The 23533-nt window shown below is 41.8% G+C and overlaps 1 protein-coding gene across 1 annotated transcript in view; it reads right to left on the bottom strand.

The window, feature by feature from the left end:
* Positions 1-23533, bottom strand: part of KIF5C (kinesin family member 5C) — a 74764-nt gene that overhangs the window by 39020 nt on the left and 12211 nt on the right. Inside the window, exons 2-4 of the mRNA XM_065637732.1 lie at positions 11923-12013; positions 6117-6190; positions 1834-1938 (exon numbers count right to left, since the gene is read on the bottom strand). Coding sequence (XP_065493804.1) covers positions 1834-1938; positions 6117-6190; positions 11923-12013 — 270 coding nt within the window. The remainder of the gene's footprint in view (positions 1-1833; positions 1939-6116; positions 6191-11922; positions 12014-23533) is intronic.

Genomic DNA, 23533 nt, shown 5'->3' with positions numbered 1-23533 from the left:
ATCTCTTGTGCTTTATTTTATCCTATTAACACTCTGCTGAGGACCAGCACACACAGCAGATACCAAGTTCCCATCTGCATTCTAAACTAATCTCTATTAAAGAGGGAGAGGGAAAAAAAAAATTATATTCATTTTCAATGTTGGCTCAGTTATTGAAAGAGTGTGACAGTTTGGTTAAATTCTTGCTCCCACTGACAGAACACGCATTTCTCTCAGTGACAGCTCCTTGTACAATCACTCACTCATTCACTGCTACTTAGGCAGCTTTTCTGTTAAGATATTCATAAACGTTAATAGGAAACCACTGAAACAATTCAGTGCTGGCAGAACGTGATTTATAAAGCGATGATCTTCTGCCGGGACAGGAATTTACTGTGTTTTGTACAAGAGGGTCCACATCTGTTGGTATCCAAGTGCTCCCATGTAGAATAAGCAATAGCCACAGGAAAGCTTTCCAGATGATGAAAAGAAATCAGTGTCACTCCTATGGAAGCCACTTCTATGAAAATTCAGAGGTGTCTCTTAAGGAGCTCCATATTTTACAATTAAAACTTTATTTATTTATTTATTTATATGGTTTATTTGTACTTTGTGTGTCTGTTTCTTCTGTCCGTACTTCATGAGCACATCCAAACAGGCTCTCAGTACAAAATGACCTACTCCTTCCAAGACATCAGTAACTGGTTCAGAGGTACTCTAGGAAAAAAATAATACATATATACCCCCAGAAGTGCTTCAAGGGATTCAATACAAGCAGCGCTAAGAAGTTGCTCATCTCCAACTTCTAAGCACAAGTGGAACAGAGGAGGAGAGCTTCATTCTCAGAGAGCATCCCCTGCTCACAGCAGGAGAAGGGACAGCGTTTTCACGCTCTACCTGTGCTCAGCTCCTTAACTTTCCTGAAGCCACCTAGGTATATTTTGTGTTCTGGGGGAAGGATGGCACAGCAGAGTACTCACTTTTCCTGCAATCCATACGGTAATTTTACTGCTGTCCACTTGGAAGAGAGGTGTACCCTGGCCCCAACTGTGCCAGGTGGACCTGAGAGCTCCCCAGGAGACCGGATAAACAGCAGGAATTCAAGGTCATTCAAATAATTTGAGATCATATGTTTGGTATCACAATAAGGACAGGGAAAACGTATCAGCTGTTCAACTCAAGACTCAGTCCGTCAGAGGTGGCGGATGCCCCACACCTGGAGACATCCTGGGCCAGGCTGGACGGGGCTCTGAGCAACCCGAGCTGGTGCAGATGTCCCTGCTCATGGCAGGGGGGGCACTGGGGGAGCTGGGAAGGTCCCTTCAACCCAAACTGTTACATGATCTTAAGGAACCATATGTAAGATTTTGAGATTAAAATTTACTTCTAAACATCCTTCCTTAAATTGCCCAGAGCCATCTTTCCTCCATTTCAAACCCATATATTATGGAGGACCATTTATGCCACTGAGATAGGAACAACAAGTCAGTATTCTCTCAGACATTATGCAGATCAGTAGTATTCAGTCAGTTGGGCTGAGGTACAGTCTTTGGAGAAGCTGCAGTGAATTAAGTCTGTTCTTTCTTACCAAATTGCCTGTCAACAGTGGTGAGAGACAAGGCAATCAATGGACTAGCAAACCCGAGCTGAAAGCACACTCAAAAAAATTTCTATCAAAGGGTAGTAACTGTATTGGATTATTTCTATTAAATGTCCTCAGTAATGTTTTTTTGAGTTGTAACAGGGAGAAAGGAAAAGTTCTGCAGCATGACGTTGTAACACAACTGCAGATTTCCCATCCAGCACAACTTTTTTCCACCTGACCCATTACACAACATGTCATTCCGCATTTACCTTTATATGAAACTCCAGGTTTTCATCCATGGAATAGATGTGATCAAAGATGTCATGTGCAATTCTTGGAATGATTCCCATGAGCTGAGGGTCGTGCAGCTTCCCCTGCGGACACAAAAGCCAACAGTAACTTGGAAAGCCTTGCTCGGGCACAAGAGAGGAGAAAACCTTGTCCACACACACCTTCCTCCAGTGGGTCCCTGTGGCTGCTGCTCGGGGGGGATTTGCTTGATATAAGTGCACAGAAAAGGTGGCAGAACAACTCGCCATGTAACCACTCTTCACTCGACGGAGCATCTATTTGTTTTGTCAGCTCCTGCCATTTGCCAAGTGTGCTGTCCTGCCGCTACTTACAGTGTCACTCTCCGACCAAAGACACAGGAATAAACACAAATGAACGTACAGATTACAGCCTGCTTCCTCCACTTAAATCAGATATTTGGAAACATGTCAGAAACAAGAAAGTATTAAAGCATTTTGTTTCTCTTTCACCACTATGTTAGAAAGCTAAAGGGAAATCTGGGTTGCGGGGATTCGGGGATTAGAGTAATATATTCTGATTTGAGCTTGCTGGGCCTATTGCCAGGGAACCGTGCCTTACAAACACGACTGCTCTCCATGTTAATTTGCACAACTACCTTCCTCTATTCTGTCAGGAACTGAATATTAACTAACACCCAACAATATCGCTGGCTGCGTGGCTCCTTTTTGTTGCATTGCTCTTTTTGGAAAAGCCAGACACGTACAGGAAAGCCAACGCCACTTGAAAACTGAATAGAAATAACTCAAAACAAAAACCTTTTCTGACTACAGCCTAAACCATATTGTTAATTCCAAATGTTTTATGAAACTGCTTAAATATGCAATGACAAGTCAGAAGGCATAGGACTCCATCAGAACATAGTGTCTAGAAACTCTAATATACCTTTTGAATATATAGTTGTCCAAGTATTACAGCCCCTATCAATACAACAAAGCATCTTATGCCAAATAGTGGTAAGAAATGATTTTTTAAAAAAATACAGTGGGTAACCATAGAATTCCAAATCATGAGAAGTCAGATTCGATCTCTAGTTGCTAAAAATTATTAATCACCAAAATTTTCAGTAAATTAGGAAGAAAATCATACACATGTACCTGTGTTTCTCAATGTTATGTATGTTTGTGAGTGACTAGTGGGGCACATTGACCAGCTTTCCAAGTTTCTCAGCCTTCATTAGTATATTTGAATATAGTTTTTCTAGACATCGCTCCCTTTATGCTAAAGCTGGTGAAATGACAGTCAACTTCTAAGCATCGGCCTAGGATGAAGGAAATTTAACATGGAGAACTGACACAATCTCTCCCTCTACCTTGAAGCTTGTATCTAAAGCAGTTACAGCTCCTGCCCTTGAATTACACATCTTGGGGAATAAAAAAGTGGGGGGGAATACAGAGAAATCAGTTACATTGCTGACTGCCTTCCCCATAAAGCAGCACTCAGCTGGATCTAAATCGTGAATATTTTGTGTATATTACACATATAATATTACCTTCTGCAGCAGAAGCAGTTAAATGCTATACCATACCCAACATACTAATAAGCTTCTCAGAAACTAAAAAGTCTTCGTTATATGATACACGATTTTATTTCAGACTATGAGAATGAGAAAAAGAGTTATTAAATACACTAAATCCCTGATGGAGGGGAAAGCTTGTATGCATAAACACACAATTAAACCAAACCCCAACACTTTGTATTTCTTCAGTGCACATGAATGCAACCAAAGGTCTGTCTGTGCGATACAGCACTGCAAGATGCATGATTCCTAAGGCAGCAGAGGCACCTCCAGAACGAGAAATGCTGGAGCTACGCAGTGCCCTGATTTCTACAGCAGCTTTGATGGAGCTGGGATGTTAGTTCAGCCAAAGGACTGTTTGAATTCAAAGTTTCGTTGCAGAGACTTCTGTCTGCACAGAGATGCACCAGCATTGGGGTCACTGCACCAGGTAAATCTCTCCCCTAATGATTGCTTGGGCTCTGGGTGACAACTTCTAAAAGTATTTAAATTAAACAGTCTCCTAGCCTCAGCAAGCCCTCTAATAATTATGCTTTCCTTTACATAGTTTTCTCTAGCTCAGAAGAGAAATCAATCTGTAAAACACGATTAAGTGTGAATGTAACTTAATCACTGCATTTACAACTTTTTGGGCTTGGGCTTTCTAACGGTTTAAGTCAGTAGGAATCTCAATGAAGCAAGATCACATTCAATGCTTTAGGAAGAAAAGGTTAAGATCTTTAAAACACTGTAACACCAGCACACTCTGATGCATTGGAAAAAAATTATCATTTTTAAAAAAAATCCATTTATAATAAAGTAAACCAAGAGATGCCTGAGGCAAGTCCCACTATAATTTATGGAGACCATAAACTGGAAGGGAGGAGGAAGGTAAAGGCCGGGTACTCACTGGAAAGCTGGAATCAGAAAACCCAAAACACCCTCATGGATTTCGCTGTGACCTCAGCCAGAGTTTGGAGAAATGTGCTGCTGCTGACACTGCAGTTAGTGAACTCCCCCCGAGCACCAGGACAGAGTGCTCTCTGCTCACTAAAGCCTCTCATTTTAAAAAGAACATTCATTTCTACTTTTAAACATAGCAGGCAGGCAGTAGCTAGTGAAGCGTAGACATAACTACTACAATCCATAGGGACCTAGTATTGGAAACTCTACTATATAAAGTCAAAGCTCATCAATACAATCTTATGGGCCAAAATACGTAATTTTTAAGGTGGTTTTGGTTGTATACTGCTATACAGGTTGGCAAATGTTTTCTATAGCACAGAAGAAAGACCTATGTCTGCCAGAAAGCCTACCCTGGCTGTTATACTACCACGTCCTGTTTAAGCCTAACACCAACACTATGAAGCATTTCACAGAAAATCCTCCATAACAGCTTTACCAAGAGGATTTACTATTTCTTCAACTTCAGACTATTTTTTTCTTCCACAACATACTTTAGCAACTTTACAAGAGGATGTTAGGTTAAAAGGGAGATTAAAACTGAACATAGACTTTATTCCACTCTAAAATGACAGGTCTTTCTTTATTAAAGAAGTAAACCAGCCATTTTTCTACAGTCATTTTCTTTATCGCAGCTTGTAATTCTGAATACAAATTGGCTTTAAGAGATCTTTCCCCATGCCATGTGGAAGCACCAGCTCAAGCCCTGCAGACATTTTGATTTAATTACATTCAGAGCTGGTGGATTACTCAGCCATTGTGCCATCTGTGAGGGCTGAGCGAGTGATTTCTCCCATCCTCACAAGGACAGACTTAATTAGACGTGAGGCATCAGTTATTGCATCCTCCAGGAAAGGAACAACGGTAGCAATCGAACAGCAATTTCACCAGGGCCTGCTGGCTTGGGAGAATATTGCTTTCCTTCTTTAACCTTCAGGTTAGATAGGTCACCTCTGTTAATTGCGTGGTAAAACCATCTGATGCTGCTAAACAAATGAAAGCTCCTTTTTCCCTTTTATTTAGCAAAGTTTTGCTGTAGCCCTCCTGTTTATAAAGTCCACAGTTGAACTGAGATGCTCCAAAACATACAAACCCAGCTCATATAGCGTTGTAATGGAACAATCCTATGCGAGGATTAAATGCTTGAATGATCTTCCTTTTTTAGCAAGAGCCTAAAACAACTGTCTTCTAACTGAACAGATAAAAACACAAGGAAAAAAAAAACCGCTACAATGTAATACTTCATGTAGCAGAAATATGAAGAGATTTAGGACTTTGGCCACTAGAATTTGGTATAATTTGGTATTCCTCTCCTCCAAAGCACCAATTCCCAATTTCATCCATCTGTGCTGCAGCATGCGACAGTGGTGTTCCCAGGGGAGTGCAAATGAGAAAACGAATAACCCAGGCATGAATTTTCATAATCCTGCATGCAAGGGAACTCTACAGACCCTTGTTACTGTTTTCATTTGGGGATTAACAAATCTCACTCAAATCCTTTAAAATATACACATACCTAAATTATTATGACAAATACAGAGAAGCTATACTTGATATTTTTGACTCACCATTTGTTAGCTTAGCTAGATGTCTATAGACGTGTCTTGAAAAAAACACATCGAAAGAAATACTACAGCTTAAAAGGCAGCAGAAGCTAAACAGACTCAGCTTTCTTTTTATGTGTCACTCAGAGCTGAGTGCTCCAGATAGCTGGCTTGTTCAGGTAATTGATTCATATGATTCTACAGCTGCTACCAAACTGATTTCATTTTGCCACCGTACCTCCATAGTATGCGTTTTTCCTGACGATGTCTGTCCATAAGCAAAGATTGTGCCGTTGTAGCCTTCAAGAACATCTGCAAGAAGAAGGAAAACAATTTAAAATCATTTTGATGTCTGAAAGCAGGACTATCAGCGTTACCCAAGCCTTCTACAACGCTGAAGTTCAATTAGAAAATAGTCTGCGCAATAAACAATGGGAAAAATATGACATAGCTACTTATCTTTAGGCAAAACAAATTCATAACAAAATCTAAATCAGAGAATTACTGACGTTTCTCTCACTTTCCTGGAAAAAAAGCTCTGGACACTAGATACTATCCAATATGCCTGTGTAACGTAGAGATGCATTTTACACCATCACGTAACAGAGAGAAAATTAAACAAACTCATACTTTTTCTACTACTATAACACCCTCAACTGTTCATGGCCTCATTGATTTCCAAACTTGTCTGCAAAGCAGGAGAGCAAAGCAAGAAGTCAGACAAAGAGCAATTTACTTTATTGAAAATGTACTTCTCTCAAGGCAGAATGAATAACTTTATATTGCATTAAGATATAAAAATATTCATTTTTAAGCTCAGAAGGATCCCCAGGCCCCTGAGGGCAGCAGGAAGGATGTTGGCTGGGGACTCGCGGTGGGACACCCGCTGTCCCCATGCCACCGAGCCCCATGCTCAGAGCTGGGCTGAAACGTTTGTTCCGTTTCCCACCCTCTATATCTACAATAACAGCTGCTACCAGGAGAAAAAAGTCTATGTGTGTGTGTGGATTTATAGTAAATATATACACATGCCTGTATTATATATTACTACATATAACGTCATATATATATATTACATTTAAACACACATAATCTCCTTGTTTGTATCTCCGTACCTATGTTTGTAGATAGTCCAGACAGGAAGGACAATTAAATTAAGTTACATTAAAAAAAAATAAAAAGAATTAAGAAGAAACAAGCATAAAAAAAAAAAATCAGAGAAAAACCACAGAAAGGTGATTTCAAAAAAACCAAACAGATAAAAGAGAGGAAATGGAAAAAGACCTTTTTCAAAGACAACTCCTACATAGACCTACTTTTCCTACACAGCAATACTGAGTAAGGGTGAAATTGGAATGAAGCCATTTTATTCATTTTAAATGAAGCCATTTAAAAATATATATTCTAATTAAACACAGAGTGTAACTGCTTAAGTTGTGGCAGAACTATTTTGCAGAGCTGGAGAGGACAGACTGTGTAGCCACCTGCCAGAGGTTATACACAGCTCCAAAGAGGATTGCTGGGTAAATTTTTCTAATCTTAAAATCTAGGAGGTAGACAAAATTAGAGACTATAATTACTGTCATTCTGGTATTAACTTTTTGTATGAACTTGGCATCCTCGTCTGTTTATAAAAACAGAGACACTGCTTATCCTTGTTTTTAGGAAACAAGGTTTAAAATAAGTATGACTAAATAATAATTACAGAGATAAAAACTGGCCGGGTGACAGAGGTCCAGCTGTAGCAGCAGTGCTACCCCCTGTTCAGGCCTTCCGCCCATTACTTCACCAACAGCCTTCAAAACAGGGCCAAATTTCACATTATCGGTATTTCGAAACATTCATTCACCAGTTCTTTTCTGAAGATAACATCTCATTGATCTTCAGTTCAACACGGAATGAACTGGAGCGGAGGGAAGGGCCACAACAGCAGCTGGAACGCAGGAGAAAACCGCTGGGAACCTCGCTGCTCGCACCACCTTCAACACCCATTCACCTGGCCTTTCAGGGGTGCAATTTTCATGGCGTTTTTTCAAATAAACCCTCACACACACATATAAGCAGAAGAGGGAAGCAGTCATATTTAACTTTTGAGGCTACATCCAGTTGTAAGTACACCGTATCTATTCCGTATAGAACTCTCTATCTTTGTTAGCCAGCAAGACAAGAAAATATTCAGACTTTTCTAAAATCTAGGTGGAAGTTGGAAAAAAATAAGGTTCATTATCCTCTTTAGATGAAAACCAGCAAATAGGGAAGATTAGCTGAAGTGTCTGTAAGATGCACAGAACTAGAGTTTCAATGGTGTTTAGGTATCAAAAAATATAAATAACTGTCCCGGGGGGTTAGTTCAGAAATCCTTGAGCAAACACGTGCAACTCCTGCTTGTTTCTAAAGCACCGCCTAGCATCCAAATACCTTTAAATTCCCAGAACAGTAAAAGAGAATCCAAGAGTTCACTACTACTATTTCCTTTTTTTTTGGCAAACTTGGTTAACTTAAAAAAAATAGTTTGAATTAAGGAAAAAAAAAAAAGGCTTATTATCTCCAGGTGAAAGCAGGCTACAATGTCAGCTCTACACTGGTACACAGCCTAAGGGGAAAATAATCTGATTAATCAAGTGTTATGCAAGAAAACTGTTCAGAATTTGCATAAATATATACTAAGATACATTGCAGCTTGAGGAAGCACAGGTAAGTAATTTACCTTCCCAATTAGCAAAAAATATCTTATTCTATTAAAAAAATAGTCCTTTGCTTCATCTGCAATTAAAAATATTGGTCATTTCAGTAGCAGGTTATTTTTGCTGGAAGGCTTTCCACCTTAAGACAGTTAATATACCATCTGTCAACTGAATAAAGAGAGAAGACAGTCCTCAATAAAAACAGCCTGCACAAAACTTAAGAGCAAGGAAACAAACAACAGATGAAAAGTGACTGAGCAAAGATCAGTTGGGATTTTTATATAACTCATAGCAAATAAAAAAAAAGCCCAAGCGCTTTTCTTAATTGCTGGTCCAACTCTCTCTACAATGACTTGCGGCTTGATTTACCCTCCCCACAAACGCCACCCAACTGCTGCCAGATGCCTTTTTCCTGACAAGGATGGACAGGACAAGCAGCAACAGTTTCCAAGTGCAGCCTTGTGTCGAGGCTACAACCCAGACTCGCTCAGGTGTAGGGACACGGAAAGTCTTTCCAGCAGCCCGGGAGCACAGCAAAGCTCAGCAACATGTGGCCAAGAGTGGTGGTGGACTTGAGTCCTTACAAAACGGACAACCAACAAGTACAGGAGTCTTAATGGCAAGAAGAAAGGCCAAACGGTCTTTAAAAAGTCCCTTCACCCCCATTTCTACAACCAAGTTCAGCCCAATACTTATTATTTCCATCCCTAAACTTTCTAGTTCTGCAACTCAGCATTTGAGGCCCATATTTGTAACCAGAATAGAAAGTCGATGAGCTACCCAGTGAGAGCCGCCCCACCACCCCAAAATCATTAAAGCCATTTTCTCCTCCTCACAGAACAGACAAATGTGCAGATGTTCACACGTGCACAAACGTGCTCACAGCTCCAGCTTTCAGCAATAGCTTGGGCCATTATACATTCTCCCTTGAACAGAATTGTAGGAAGAATGCAGAATCCCGACACAGACATCCATCTGTGTAGATTGAGAAAGCTATTTTCTGGCAATTGAGAGCAATGAGAAACAAAGCAAAAGTGGTGGCAATCACACACTATTGTTCCCTTTCAGATTTAGCGATATTTCTTAGTTTGGTTAAAAAAATGCAAACACAAGTCCCCAGCCCGTGGCCATAGGCACCAGTGATGATTCTCCACGTGCTTCCACCACTGGTACTTCTGCCCTTGGGAGAACCTTGTTTCTCATGTTTCTTATGTATGGAACGTGAAATACTTTGACTTAGTCACTGAGCTGTTTACTTAAAGCTAATCCCATTTCTTCTTTAGTGAAAAAAACCTCATTTGGATCATTCTTATTGTCAACATAGTTATTATAACCATTGTTTTAGAGACTGTTAGGCCAGCTGGCATTTTCTGTGATAACATTAATCACAATGAAACCATCAGCCATTTCACTGGAGTATAATGAAATCTGATAACAAATGGTAACCTTGAAAAGCTATCTAAAAAACTCTCAAAGATTTAAATAGTGCTCCAAGTTGTAATGCACTCAGTTCTTATTTCCATATACTAAATTACATTGCTTCAGTCTATCAGAAACAGTCCAGTCCATTTCATATTCTTCACTTCATTAGGCTTTAAACTGGAAATTAAACATAAGGAAATGTAAGCCCAGAGCTCAAGAGCATCACGCCAGTAATGCCGTGCTCTCCTCGTCTCCCTGTCTCACACTCTCCTGCTCTCCTCCCTCTCCCTTTCTCTCCCTCCCCACCCTTCTCCTCACTTCTTCTTTCTCTCATTCACTCTTTTTTCCCCCATTTCTCTTTTCCGCTCTTCTACATCCTCCCCCTGCATCCAACTTGCCCGTCAAGGTATCTAGAAAGTCCAAGTTAACACATGTGCAAAAGTATATTTTCATTCTATTTTCGAACAGGCCTTTGGAAAGTATTTGCCTTTATATTTGGTTAATGAAGAAGACTTGGTCACTGATTTAGGTCTCCCAAATTGCTCTCAAACAGGATTTTATTTCGCCATTTTCAGAGGAAACCAACTTCCACAGGGGATATAATACCCTCTCCAAGTCTACAAACATGATGTGCTGCTTCTGTTAGCACACACAGTAGCATTGAAACAGTTCCCCAAACTTTCAAAAGTTGAGTGGCAGGTCAACAACCCAAACTAATGATTTTTAAGCTCTACAACTCCAGTCCCACCAGCTTTTATCACAGGCTTAGCCGTCCGAAGTCAGAATTGCCATAATTAGGCTCCCCTCTGAGAAGAGGCAACTGAAGTCTTATGACTCATTTCCTCTCTCCAACATCAAATAATTTAGCTCCTGGTCCTCACCCCCCATCATCTAGACTACGCGCACGTTGGTTTGCTCCAGGCTGTCCAAGCGAGCCAAGTAACTTCCTCCAGAACAGAGCCCAGGGTTCGCGGCAGGGCTGCTCACCCGGGGACATCTCCCCACCGGCAGACACAGAAGCTCTCAGCAGATCCGGCTCCACATCTGAAACGCTGCTGAGTTCTTCAACACCGCTTCAGGTAACTTCTGCCCCTCTGAAAAACCCCAAAGCTCTCACGCCACCTAAATCCCACCACGTAAATCCCACTGCATTGAACATGCAGCCTTGCGTTGCAATAAACTAACAGCTCTGAGCAGCTCTGACACAACTCTCGCTGTCTCCATACTTTGATTCAAAACAAAAACCAAGAACCAAATCCTGGGGGGAACAGGGACACCACACAAGGCCAGGAAACAACTAGACCAGGCACTACTGTTAACCCCTGAGATGCTGGAGTAGTTGTAATACCAGCGTGGATGGACTATCCGGCATCAGAACCAAGCAGGAGGTCTGAGGGTGGTTTCGGAGGCGCCAATTAAAATGGCCAACCCAAAAAGTTTGATTCTCAAGTTAAAATATTGAAATTTCAACAGTTTATGAAGGTTTTGTTTTAAACAAATAGGGTGCTATCCCATAGGCACTTGTGTTCTCATTTCATTTTTAAAATACAGCTACAAAACCAGTGCTGTTCTCCTTTAATAGTCCATCATTCCATTCAAAGACAGAGCTACTCCACACTCATCCTGTCCTGAACAGTCCCACACTGCATTAAGAACACGCTTTTTGTTGCTTATCTTATATCACAAAAAGCAAGTATTTGTGTGGAGTAATAGTCATAAACAAGGAGAAAGTAAGGAACAACTAATGCAATTCCTTCAACTGTTTGGTTTGGTTTCTTTACAAAGACAAGCCCTTAAAAAAGGAAATGCCTGGAATTACTAATTACTAAACTCCCATACAGACAACTAAACAGTTATTATCCTGTCTTCAAATAGCTTGAGGGGATAGTGAGACATCTTTCTCCCTTCCCCCAAACAAGAATAAACAAAGACACCTACCTTTAACAATCTGCTTGGCACAGGCATTATAAACTTGTTCCTGTGTCGTATTAGGAGGTAACACTCTATCAAAGACATACGGCTTCCCTTGCTGCAAACAAAAGAGAAACTCTGTAAGATAAAGAACATGTAAAACGGTTTATAGACCCAATTTAACAGGCATCCTGAAATGCAGCATTTACTACAAAGGAAGCCATTCAGTGCAATGGAGACGACAATATTTTGTTGACTAAACAGATGTGACATCTCATGTGCTCCAAACCCGTCTTTTCTATAGCTGGCAAATAAACTGTGGCATATGTTTTCTGTGTATTCACATTTGGGTCAGCAGCTACAGTTGCAGGAAACAATAAGCTGAAATATCAGCAATTGAAAGTTGATTATTTTCTCCCTCTCCTGAGAGTTATGGGGGAATAGCCATATAAATATTTGCAAAGGATTTGCTGTTCGTTACCGGAAACTAGTGAAAGCTGTGGTGCAAGAAAGCGATCAAAGGAGAGAGAATGAGAAGTTTGCAGGTCCTGAGAGCTGCCTCCTGCTGAGGCCGGGGTGGCCCAGCACATGACATGTTCCTTCAGCAGAACCAGCCTGGTTTCATTTCTAAAACCGCAGGTTAGACCCAAATCAGGCAGCCCAGTCAGGCTGCTATGTTGCCCTAAGCTTGTATTTTATTCAGAAATCGTCATGATTTTTATCCTTAGCACCAACAAATAACAAGATGCTGCGTGGAAAGAGGTCCAAGATGATGTTTTGAACGGGACTGGGGCCATTTCCAGGTTTTGAACCACCACCACCATCTCATCACAGACACTCAGCTGCCCCAATTCCCAGGTGACACCACAGCTGACACTTGTTCATATGTATATACGGTGTAGCACAACCCACACATACACTTCCAGAACATGTTGATTCCTCTTTGTAGCGAGTATAATCGGTTACAAGAGAAACACATAATAGCAATCCTAAAAATAGGTTTGCATGACACTTAAAAGGCAAATCAATTCTTAAGACAGCAGTTCAGCTCCTTACAACTCAAAAACAAGCAAGACATTTGCATTTAAAATACAATTCCTTTATTTAAAGTTACACTAAGCGGACACGTAACATCTTTCTCATCTTCCATCAAAGCCTGTAATATTTCCCTTCGAAGACATGACACCTGCTCCAAGAACAGCGTAACGAGGGCTTCAAAGCTGACTGCGAGGTGGCTGGGTACCTGATGCAGGAGTCTCATTCTGTCGAGTCGACGTGCCATTTCTGCCATTTGCCACCAGCTGTTCAAATGCTGTGCTCAATTAGCCATTTTTGTCACACTTTGATTTTACTTCAAGCAGATCATAGGCTTACACTTGCCTACTCCTTAAACTCGGCTACTTAACAGCCACAGGGGAAAATAAGACAGAGAGATGTTTGCCTGCAATGTGTGTCTGTCATGTTTCCTTCCAGAATTTCAGATCTCAAGGATAAGGCAGCAATTTATAAATTGTTCAGTAAAGAATTCATGGTCTTGTGCTGGCATGGGGTGAACACTGGGCCATCCAAGTACCCGATGTGGTAAGACACGAGCCCAAAGAGGTTGCCCAGACCGACATCCCAATGCAGCCCCAGACCCCAGTCCTCACCCCCAGCCCCCTGGAGAGCGGTGGGATGTTGGGAGCACCCAGCTGGCACCCACCCCAAGCCCTGTCTCTCCACAGCTTTCCACGGACACTGCACGCTGTGTGGTTCTCAGCCAGACACCGCTCTTCATTCCCAGGATGAGAAGGGGTACCCAGCCCTGCCACAACTATTCTAGAACAACTTCTAAAATTGTTTTTTTACCTACTTACCCCCATTTTGCTTATTCCAAGCACTAGACAATAAGCCCTAATGCAAGAGGCCAAAGACCACATGGACACACAACCTCAGACATCCTCTTATGCCATTTATTTCTGAGCTGAGGCTTATTTGCTAAGCAATGCAAGAGAGTAGTAGAGAGCGATGCCAGCACATCATCCTACCACGGCAAACACAGCGCTCCAGGCACACATTGCTCCAGTGCCATCAATCCAGCTCTTCTACCGAGCTCTCAACAACTATAACATCAAAGATACCCCAAAACAATCCCATCATAATTGTGCTGCAGACAGCTGAAAGAGGCACTGGCTGCAACTGTTATTTATCTGCCAAGCTGAAAAGCTGCAAATGATAAAGCAGCAATTCACAAACGTGCTACCTAAGTCAAATTTCTTCCTCGGGATTTTTGTTCTGGGAAGCTAAAAGACTGGAACACCCATCACTGATATGTGAAGAAAATACACGAATGTGAAGGATCAGAAGGCATCTGTCACCAACTGCACAAAATGAGAGCGCTCTGTTATCCAAGCAGCGTTTACAGGTTTTGGGGGAGGGGTTTTGTGCTTCAAGCCTGCCTTGGTTTGGGGATTTTTTTTTGTTTTGGAGGTTGTTATTAAGCTCTTCATTGTGACAGACTTCCCTCAAAGGTAACAGAAGCCACATCCAGCCTACAAAGGCAACATGCTGGCAGATCCCAAGGTTTTGCTCCAAAACACAGAGGGAGAGTGAGCAAGCATGAACATCACCTTATTTTTAGCATGTTCTGAAGCAGTACTTTGGCCCCTACTGTCAACTTCAGACACAACATAACTGCTGTTATTTTTTTTTTTCCAAATGTAACTCAGCTTGAATTAAATGCCAAAATCAGGGAGATTTCAGCCTTATTAGAGCTTATTCAAGAAAGTAATAAGCAGCTAGAAATAAAGTGTTATTTTCTGAGCTGATGATAACAGTTTTATCTGTGCACCTCCTCCATACATTATTTTTTCAAACTTTCTCATTATATGCGGTGTATTATTTCTCATACATAAATCACATCTTCCTATGCCATTACTTCCTACCGTCCCCCTGACAATCTGTTCCATTAACTTCTGCCACTGCTGCATAATGGCTGGGATAAGTGCTCCCATCCACCCACACAATTCCTGTTCAAGTTGTATTGACAGCAAGATAGATTCTGTTCTGGCCCTTCCATAGCACAACGAATGCTATTCCTATGTATTGCCAATCATTATTTCACCAGCTTAATGTACAGAGTTTCCTATTGAGTTTACAGGCTTGGCATTTAAAAAAAAAAATAACCTGAGGATATAACAAGCATAAAAAGGACCAAACCATAAATATATGTGTTACCAAACCCATCATTTTTAAGCAACGTCACAGAGCACTGCTATCACTAGAACCTAATGCAGTCTCAATTAAAGATAACCAAATATATTTCCTGTTCTTTAAAAAAAATGAATAAACCTCAACTCTCCTAAATTCCACATAGACAGGAAATGACAAGTGCTCAGTGCTTAGAGCTGCATGCTAAGAATTAGGAGCCTTAATGCAATTTCATGATTAATTCCCTGTGATCTTCGGACAGATATTCAGGGTTGACTCCACCAGTGTACCTGTGGGTTATGACGCTAAGCAAGACGACACCCAACTTCCAGGAATCTGAGCTCAGAGGCAGAATCCAGAGCTCAAGGTCCATCCCCAAAGTGCCTTACAAAAACCATGGGCCAGGTGAGATGGCTCAGAACAGAATTTCCAACAGCCAGCACATAGCTCAGATATTTAACTGCTAAAGTAAAAAGGAAGAAGAGAGCATACAAAACGCTGCATTTTTCTGCTTTTCGGGGGCCGTAAGGAGATGTTTGAGTCTGAGGAGGAATTATAGCCTGAAACCATCCCCTAGAATCAGAGATACCATCCAGATTTCTCCCAGGAGAGATACAAGTTTGTTCTGCTTGAGCAGACAACAGCTGGGAGCAAGTTACATGCCGCCTTGCAGTTGGGAATGTGCCTAGTGCAGTTCTGACCCCAAACGTTCTGATGGCAGAGGTGAAGCTCCCTCATACTTGCCTGCAAAATATCATGCCAGTACATTCTCAAGGGGGACATCATTTTGAACGAGACTCAAGAAGACATGAAACACATTTTTAAAAGGTAGAAAAACATTCATCAGTCCACGGAAGGCTCACGTCCACACAGCCCCAGGAGCCCAGACCCAAATGGCAGACGCCAGGAAGAGGCACCCAAACAGGGCTCCTGCCAAGGCTGTCCCTGGAGAACATCCACCCCATGGTCCAGGTGTGAAAGCCACCAAGGCGGCTCTCAGGGTCTCTCCACAGGCTGCTTAGGGGTACAGCACACACAGAGAGATGCAGGGGAAGAACATTACAGGATTGCACAAGAGTTGGGGGATGACTAGGGAAGGACAAAGGCAAGGAAAGCGAGGGATGCGGGTGGTTTGGGAGGAACAAACATGGGACAAAAGGACAAAAGGACCAGCCATGTAAGCAAGCTGCTGGTCACTATGCTCATCCAGCCACATCCCACACCTGATCAGCACAGTTCTATCATCTTACTACTAATAAATTCCTTTCTAACTGTTTCTGGGAGAGGGAGTTCATTCTGTGTGCATGCATGTGTACGGGGGTTTGAGCACCAGCAATTGAAGTGGGACCACAGCTCACAAGGTCCATGTGGCCATGCCACCAGCTGCATCTCTGTGCGAGGAGGTCACCAGGCTGCCAGATTTGGCTCTTCCTAACAGCCGACTGTTCGGGCACTCAGCTGAAGTGGGCAGAAGGATCACATACACAGGGTCCCTCTCGTTCATCTTAGTCCTCTGCCCCCTCAGAAGGCAAAAATGTGCTTTTCTCCACAGCCTGGTCAAATAAAGGCACCCTCTTTGCCCCTGTAAAAGGGGTGCATCAGTCCCGCAATCATCAGCCCATAGCTCAGGAAAACTTTTGGTCCCTGCAAATACAAAACAGGTCCAAATCACATGGCTCCATTTATCAGATGAATTGTTTGGCAAATCATGACTCTGCTGAAACTCTGTCATTATTATTCTGGCTCTCTATTCAAGTCAAAGAGTTTTATTGATGCAGTTGGAATGAATGATCTATGACTGGGTTTAATATACCTTACAAGATGCCACTGCCAGTACAAACAACGGATGAGGATACAGGTAATAGAATCATGTGATATGTAGCAGCTTAATTAACAGGAAATTATTTCCCAGCTAGTTTTCACTACCATAAGTGCTCTTGTAGGAGAGGTTTTATAAATAAAAGATGTATAATTGCAGATCTGGAAGGCAGAATTTTTCAAAGAGCAGAAAGCAAACTATTACCAGCAGCAATTCAATTTTTCAGTTGAGGCACATCCCTCACCCAGCACTGAGCTTCTCCCTCAGAAGGCGGCATAAAACACATTTCTTCCCTCTAGCCTATAAGAGCAGGAATTAAAGTCTTTACTCCCTTTCAAAACATAGAGGAAACATTTGCTGAGCACTGCATCAAATGTGCTCCATTCACAAATGGGATAAATAACTGGCCCTGCAAATTTCTCTAGATTTAGACAGAAGGACTTTTTTGCCCACAAGTTATAGAGGTCTGCAACTACAAGGTTGTTTCTAATTTGCTGATAAAGCACAAGAAAGAAACAGGATCTGTCTCCTTCTCCTGAAGCCATCTATCTCTAGTGAGGACTGAAAACATGAGGATTAAAGACAGAGGAAGGAAATAAATGCATGTTAGCAAAACAGTTAAATTTAGTTATTATGTTTTCCCTTTATTCAGTCGTACTGACTATGAAATGCTACTACCATCCTATTCGTTTTCTATGTTAAATTGTTCTTTAAAAACATTGATGCAGTAGCAATTCCCCCAGTGGATTAGAATTCAAAACACTTGGGATAAAAAAAATAAAGACATTTATCAGGATAACCTGAATACACTACATAGTCAAACCAAGTTCTCCAAAAGAAATTCTTAAATCTTGGTAATACTCCTAAAACTCAGTTGGAAAATAAATTAAAACAAGCAGTCATGTATGAACAGGCACTGCAGAGCAATTTGAGTCAAATACAACATTACTTTTGCATAGCAGGCTTAATTATTGATCTACCTCATGAATATTTCTGTGGAGCTGATGGAATTTGGCTCAGGGCCAGAGATCCACTTTTAGCTTCCACTCTCAGCAGAAAGAACCTTTAACTCCTTGCAACAAATCCTGTTTTCAGAAAGCATTATTTTATTTTGGTATAGATCTACAATTTAGGAAACCAAGCCTTAAGAATTATTTTAAAGTTTTTCTTCTACCTAGAAACATGACCTGGAAAATATAGTCTTTGGAAAACCTTGAATGAATTTTAAATATAAGGATCTCCCAGTACAAAGACAACTATTAAATAATACTCTTTAGCAACATTATTTTATACTTCTGACACAGCAACACTCAGAGTCACAGCTTTCCATTACTATTTACTTGTATGGGTGCAAGCCAGTCATCACCATCCAGAGGATGAGATGAACCTGGAGCATTCAGCCACCACAGACCCCACAAAAGCTCTCTGGAAAATGGGATCTCTTCTTACTTGAGGGCAACTGACTCACTCTTCCTCCTCTTCCAGGTTTCCCCAACACCGCGTGGCTCAGGAATGGGATGGGGAGGTGGAAATTCCCCGGGACACAGCCTCCTCCAGCTCCTCGCCATCCTCCGCCTGGCCAGCGACTGAACGCCCGGCAGCACCGAGCACAGTGTGTGGATGCTGCAGTACCGGCAGCTTTTCCTTGGAGCATCCTCTGGTATTCCTGCCACGGTGCAGCCCAGTTCCATCGGGATTAGCACTATCCTTCCAGCCCACCAGTGCCCTCCATGGCAGCTTGCAGATTTGGGCCTCAATTACTTAACTGCTTATGCAATGGCACAAAACTGAGTATTTGAGAGTGGTGTTATCCTCCCACAGTTAATTTAATCTCTCAAAAGATGAAGCTATGTTAACAATCATGGGAAAAAGGATTTCATTTGATGCTCTGTAAAGCACTAGCTTAAGCTGTGCATCACTCCCCCTTTCCCGGGTCTTTCACCCCACATTAAGAAATTAGGATAGCTTTTCCACACTCGTGTTTCTTTTGCAAAATTTTTTCTTCCTTTTTTTCCTCACAAAACGAAGTTTTAAGTACACATGTGATTGTAAGTTCAGCAGAACTCTCTGCTTTATCAGAGGTATAAACCCATCAGAGCGAGGAATGAGACATAGGCTACTCTAATGGTCTGCGGGGAAACAGGAGAACATCATCCCCAGCACCATCCCTCTGGCTTTCAGGTAGCTTGCCCCACTGTATACGTGTAACAGATAACTACTTGTTTAATTTAACATGCTCTAACTCATTTAATAAACCTTTTCATGCCTATTCAAAGCTGCCTTCATAATCTACTCATTTTACTTCAGCAAAGCACAGACAAGTTTAATCAAATTAACTTTAAAATGCTGTCACTCGCATTTCAGATAATGTCCTCTGGACATCAGAGGTTCTTAAGTAAACAGAAATCTTGTGAGGATATTTACTGCATAATATTCCGAGCCACAATGAGAACACAGGGTCCTTGTCTGACCTGCTTTTGATAGCTTCCACTTTCAACAGACACCTTCCAAACCCTCCTAGATAAAAAAGTACTCACCGAGCTCTGCAGGTAAGCCAGACTCAAAATCACCAAAATTTCTCTGGTTTTACCAGGCTCCAGCACTTCAGCTAACCTACCCTACTCCTTTACATCAACAGGATAAGAGAATTTTATCATTTCTTTTCTATACATAACTAGGCAAACTAACCGTTTGGAAGGAAAATACAGAAAAATACTCTTCGTAGAAGAAAAGAGAAAGAAAAGTACCATAATTATAGGAGCCTGAGGCTCCTCTAACTAAAGGCATTCTGATTTTTGTAGCAGTTCAGAATAAAAAGGAGAACAATGTATTAATTGTCTGTTTTGTAAAAACGCAATACTTCAAAATTGGTTTTAAAGTACTGAGGGGTTGTTACTTTCTTTAAACAACAACAGAAAGGTGTCCTAGCCATAAAATACTGTAATAAAACCTGTCCTCAGGCAGCTCCCTACAGCAGCAACGGAAGAGGAGTCAGCCCAGGCCACCTCATGGGTGGGCAGCCACGGGAATAAGTCACTCGTGGAGCAGCATCTCTGCTTGTTGTTAGTGTTTATAATATTCAAAAAAAAAAAAAAGCTAGGTGGATATTTCAAAACATGAAATGAAGCAGCTTTGGTGAAGTAAAAGTCTCAAGTAAGATGCTGACCGTCAGCTCCACCCATAGAAAAGAAGCACAACATAGACCAGCCCTCGTTCAAGACATAACTACATCTTAATTCTGCCGTGGCAGCGTTGTGTTAATCTCCACTTTGTTAAACATATCACTTACAGATTTATGGGGCAACTGGGCGGCTCAGGAGATTAGTAATGGGATACTGAGCACTGTCAGATGTAGCTTCAAATCCACCTCAGGTCAGGAGAGGTCAAAATGAAATGGGAGGGCATCACTGGTCCGTAGAGCAGCTTTCTTTTCAGCATGCTCCGCAAAAGCGAGGATTGAAGTGGATCAGAGAACAAACTACACCACTGGGCATGGAGCGTCCCATCAGGCTAGATATATATTGGCAAAAGAAACAAGTGAGATGCTTGCACCCCACTGCCTGCATTGTCCGGTATTTGTTCTGCAGAGAAAGCATTTCACAAGCGTAAACGCTCCCATGTGCAGCTGGGCTATATACTCATTCAGTCTCCCAGGGATTAATTCGGAGCCACTAATCTATTGTGTGACTGAATCCTGACAGAGGAGTTCCTGGAGGGTCTCGAAGCTGCCCTGGCAATCCCAACCACAGATCCCAACAGCCAGCATGGGGCTGGGCCCCCTCTGCTCCCCAAACTGACCCCCTTCACCATGACCCGTGCGGACCCCAATGCCATCTGCACGGTGGCACGCCATGGTGAGAACACGGTTCTCCACTGAGGACGTGCTCCACCGAGCAGGGTTGAATTGTTCTCATCCTGTTGTCACTGATAACAAAGTGTAGGACCAACGGCAACACCAGTACATGTAGATTATTCTCTACCCTCAAGAAGTGAGAGATCTCAGGTGTTCAAAAGCCCAGACTAGTCATGTCCAAGACAGGCCAGAGAGGACAATACCAGAGTCCACAATCTAATGGAGTAACTGTAGTCCCAGAGATCACAAAATAACCCTCACCCTTGACACCTTGCTGGTTGAGTGTGTTCCTGAGTCACTGGGAGACTGGTAACAATTTAGACTTGGTTCCTCATTTACAGACCGAGACACTAAATGCCAGTAGTGCTGGGAGCTTCAGTGTTCACTAACCTTGTGTTTAAAAGCATGCAGTATAACAGAAATATTGTCACTAGTCTGCCCCAGCCTCCTCTCATGCAATGCAATTAAAAACACACGCACTGAAAATACATTGGGGATTAAGGAAGGAGAATGACCGCACCACTACTTGTGTATTTCCCTTCACCTTTTCCATCAAAAAGTGATACTCGAAAGAAGAACTGACAGGGCAGCACACACGGCAGTGCTGTATCTAGTTTTATCTACAGAGATATTTGATGCACAGCTGCCCTGGCATTACCTTCGATTTTGTAGCTTGACTGCCTGCAGCTTAGACTCGTGTAGTATATTGGAAATATTCAGCTCTGCATCTCAGCCGCTATAGTAGCAGCTCCAATTTGAGCATGGAAGAGCCTTCACGGAAGCTCAGATGTCGAGGCAGGCAGTGCAATTACCCTGTCACCCAGTAATGCAGACAAGTTGCTCCTGGCAACAAACCTCTTCAGACAGGGCTGGAGAACAGAGACCCCACGTGCGAGCGCGGCCATTTTGATGAGCTCCCACCATTTCTCTCCATTCCGGTACCGAGGACTCTCCAGCACCTGGGGCAGACCCATTCCTGCGAGGTCCATGTTTCACATGTGAAACGCACATCTAAAAGCTTATTTAATAAGAATAAGGAGTGAGGTTGGATCTTCTTGGAAGGAACACGCAGGAACTGCAGCGTTTCATGCAGCCTTTGATTCTCACTACAAAAATCGCTGACCTCCTTTCACTTCTATTGATTTTTTTTTACCTTTTCTTCTGATTCTTATCTCCATTTGCCTAGTTGCTTCTCCCCCTGCCATTTCACCCAATTTAAGACAGGCAGGGGTGGAGGAGAGAGGAGGCAGCTCCACTTTGGGAGGACCAAACCCACCCAGAACTGGCCAAGCACAAGGTTGCTCATTTGGAGCTTCAGCTCCAGCCAGCAGGAGCATCAGTTTCTGCCATCCCCACCCTTTATCCGCATAGACAGGAAACTGCTCACTCCCATCCATAACCTTACAACCAACAAGCTTCTTGGCTTGTTGCACTGATTTCCTTATATAGCTCATCTCATTATCTAGAGGGAAGAAAAAATAAAAAAGCAGAACTCTCAGTTTTACTCTAGATGTCCAAATCTCACAATTTGAGCACCAATCACTCAGTCTTCCTCAAGCTAAAGCATTTGGGGTCGACTAATTTTTTTTTTTTTTAAATCACATTTTAAAATAAAATTAAAAAAATAAGGATTCTGTCTCTGATATAGTGGGGGCTATGAAAACTTAAATAGGAAATTGTTAAACAGAGGCCCCAACATTATTTGTAAAGTCCATACATTTGTGGGAGCAGAGTCGTGATACTGCAGTGCTTGACTTGGTAATACTCAGCAATCGTATTCCGGTGCCAGCATTCTTATTTGTACCTCTAGTTCCTAGTAATTAGACAAGTAGTGACAAAAAAATCATCCTTACGAAAAATTGCAACCCCTTAGAAACTAGAATTACTGCCTTCTCCATTTTTGCACCAGTTATCAGGATGAAAACAAAGTATTTAAGAATGTGGTTTTTGTATTTCTGGTAAGTTAATCCATCACTGATGAATTAAGTCAATGATTGAGTAATTCAGAGTTGTTTAAATCTCATTCTGATTTCGAGTGGAATTGGTCCCGAATGGCTCTGCATTTGGTAGCGAGAACATCTATGCCAACTTGTCCCATACCGAGAAATCTGTGGTGACAACTTGTGCTTTCCTGGACAGCTGGCACAGGGGATCTGATCGTGTTACTACACAGAATATAGCTCAAACTGCTACACAAATAATAGAAATAAAAGTGATATTACTGAGCTGGTTAAAACATACACAGGCACACACAAGAAAATATCCTCCAGTGAACTTCGTAAGACCAAAGAGCTGCAGAATTTCTTTTTGAAACATACTGCTTGGACCTTCTTTGGTAATTTTTGTTGGTTTTAAGTGCAAATATAGATTTTTTTTTTTTGGTCTCATAACTCCTTCCTGTGCCTTCCCTGCAGTTAGAAATGCATTAATATATACAGCACATCTCTTCTCACAGCACAGCAATGAGATCAGCAGACCAGCCCCACTTTCTGCTAAATTATCCAGAAACAGGCAATGCTGGCTGGAATTATCTGACAGTAATTCTATTATCAGATTTAATAATGCTGAGATATTCCTTCTGCATTTTCCAAATCTTCAAAGCAGGGCACAATCTTGCCTTACAGCGTTCAGGAGGCACAAAATGTGATCACGTTAAATGCTTACACACGAGTGAAAGCACTTGTATGGTTTTCTTTCTTGACCCATTGTGGCAAGAAAAATGAAGAAAAGACCACAACCTATAAGACGACAGTCATATAAATGCAGTACCTGTCTAT

Source organism: Caloenas nicobarica, chromosome 6, assembly GCF_036013445.1.
Source record: "Caloenas nicobarica isolate bCalNic1 chromosome 6, bCalNic1.hap1, whole genome shotgun sequence".
Taxonomy (NCBI): Eukaryota; Metazoa; Chordata; class Aves; order Columbiformes; family Columbidae; genus Caloenas; species Caloenas nicobarica.
Note: the sequence above shows the minus strand (reverse complement) of the source record. Positions and strands in the feature narration are given on the sequence as shown.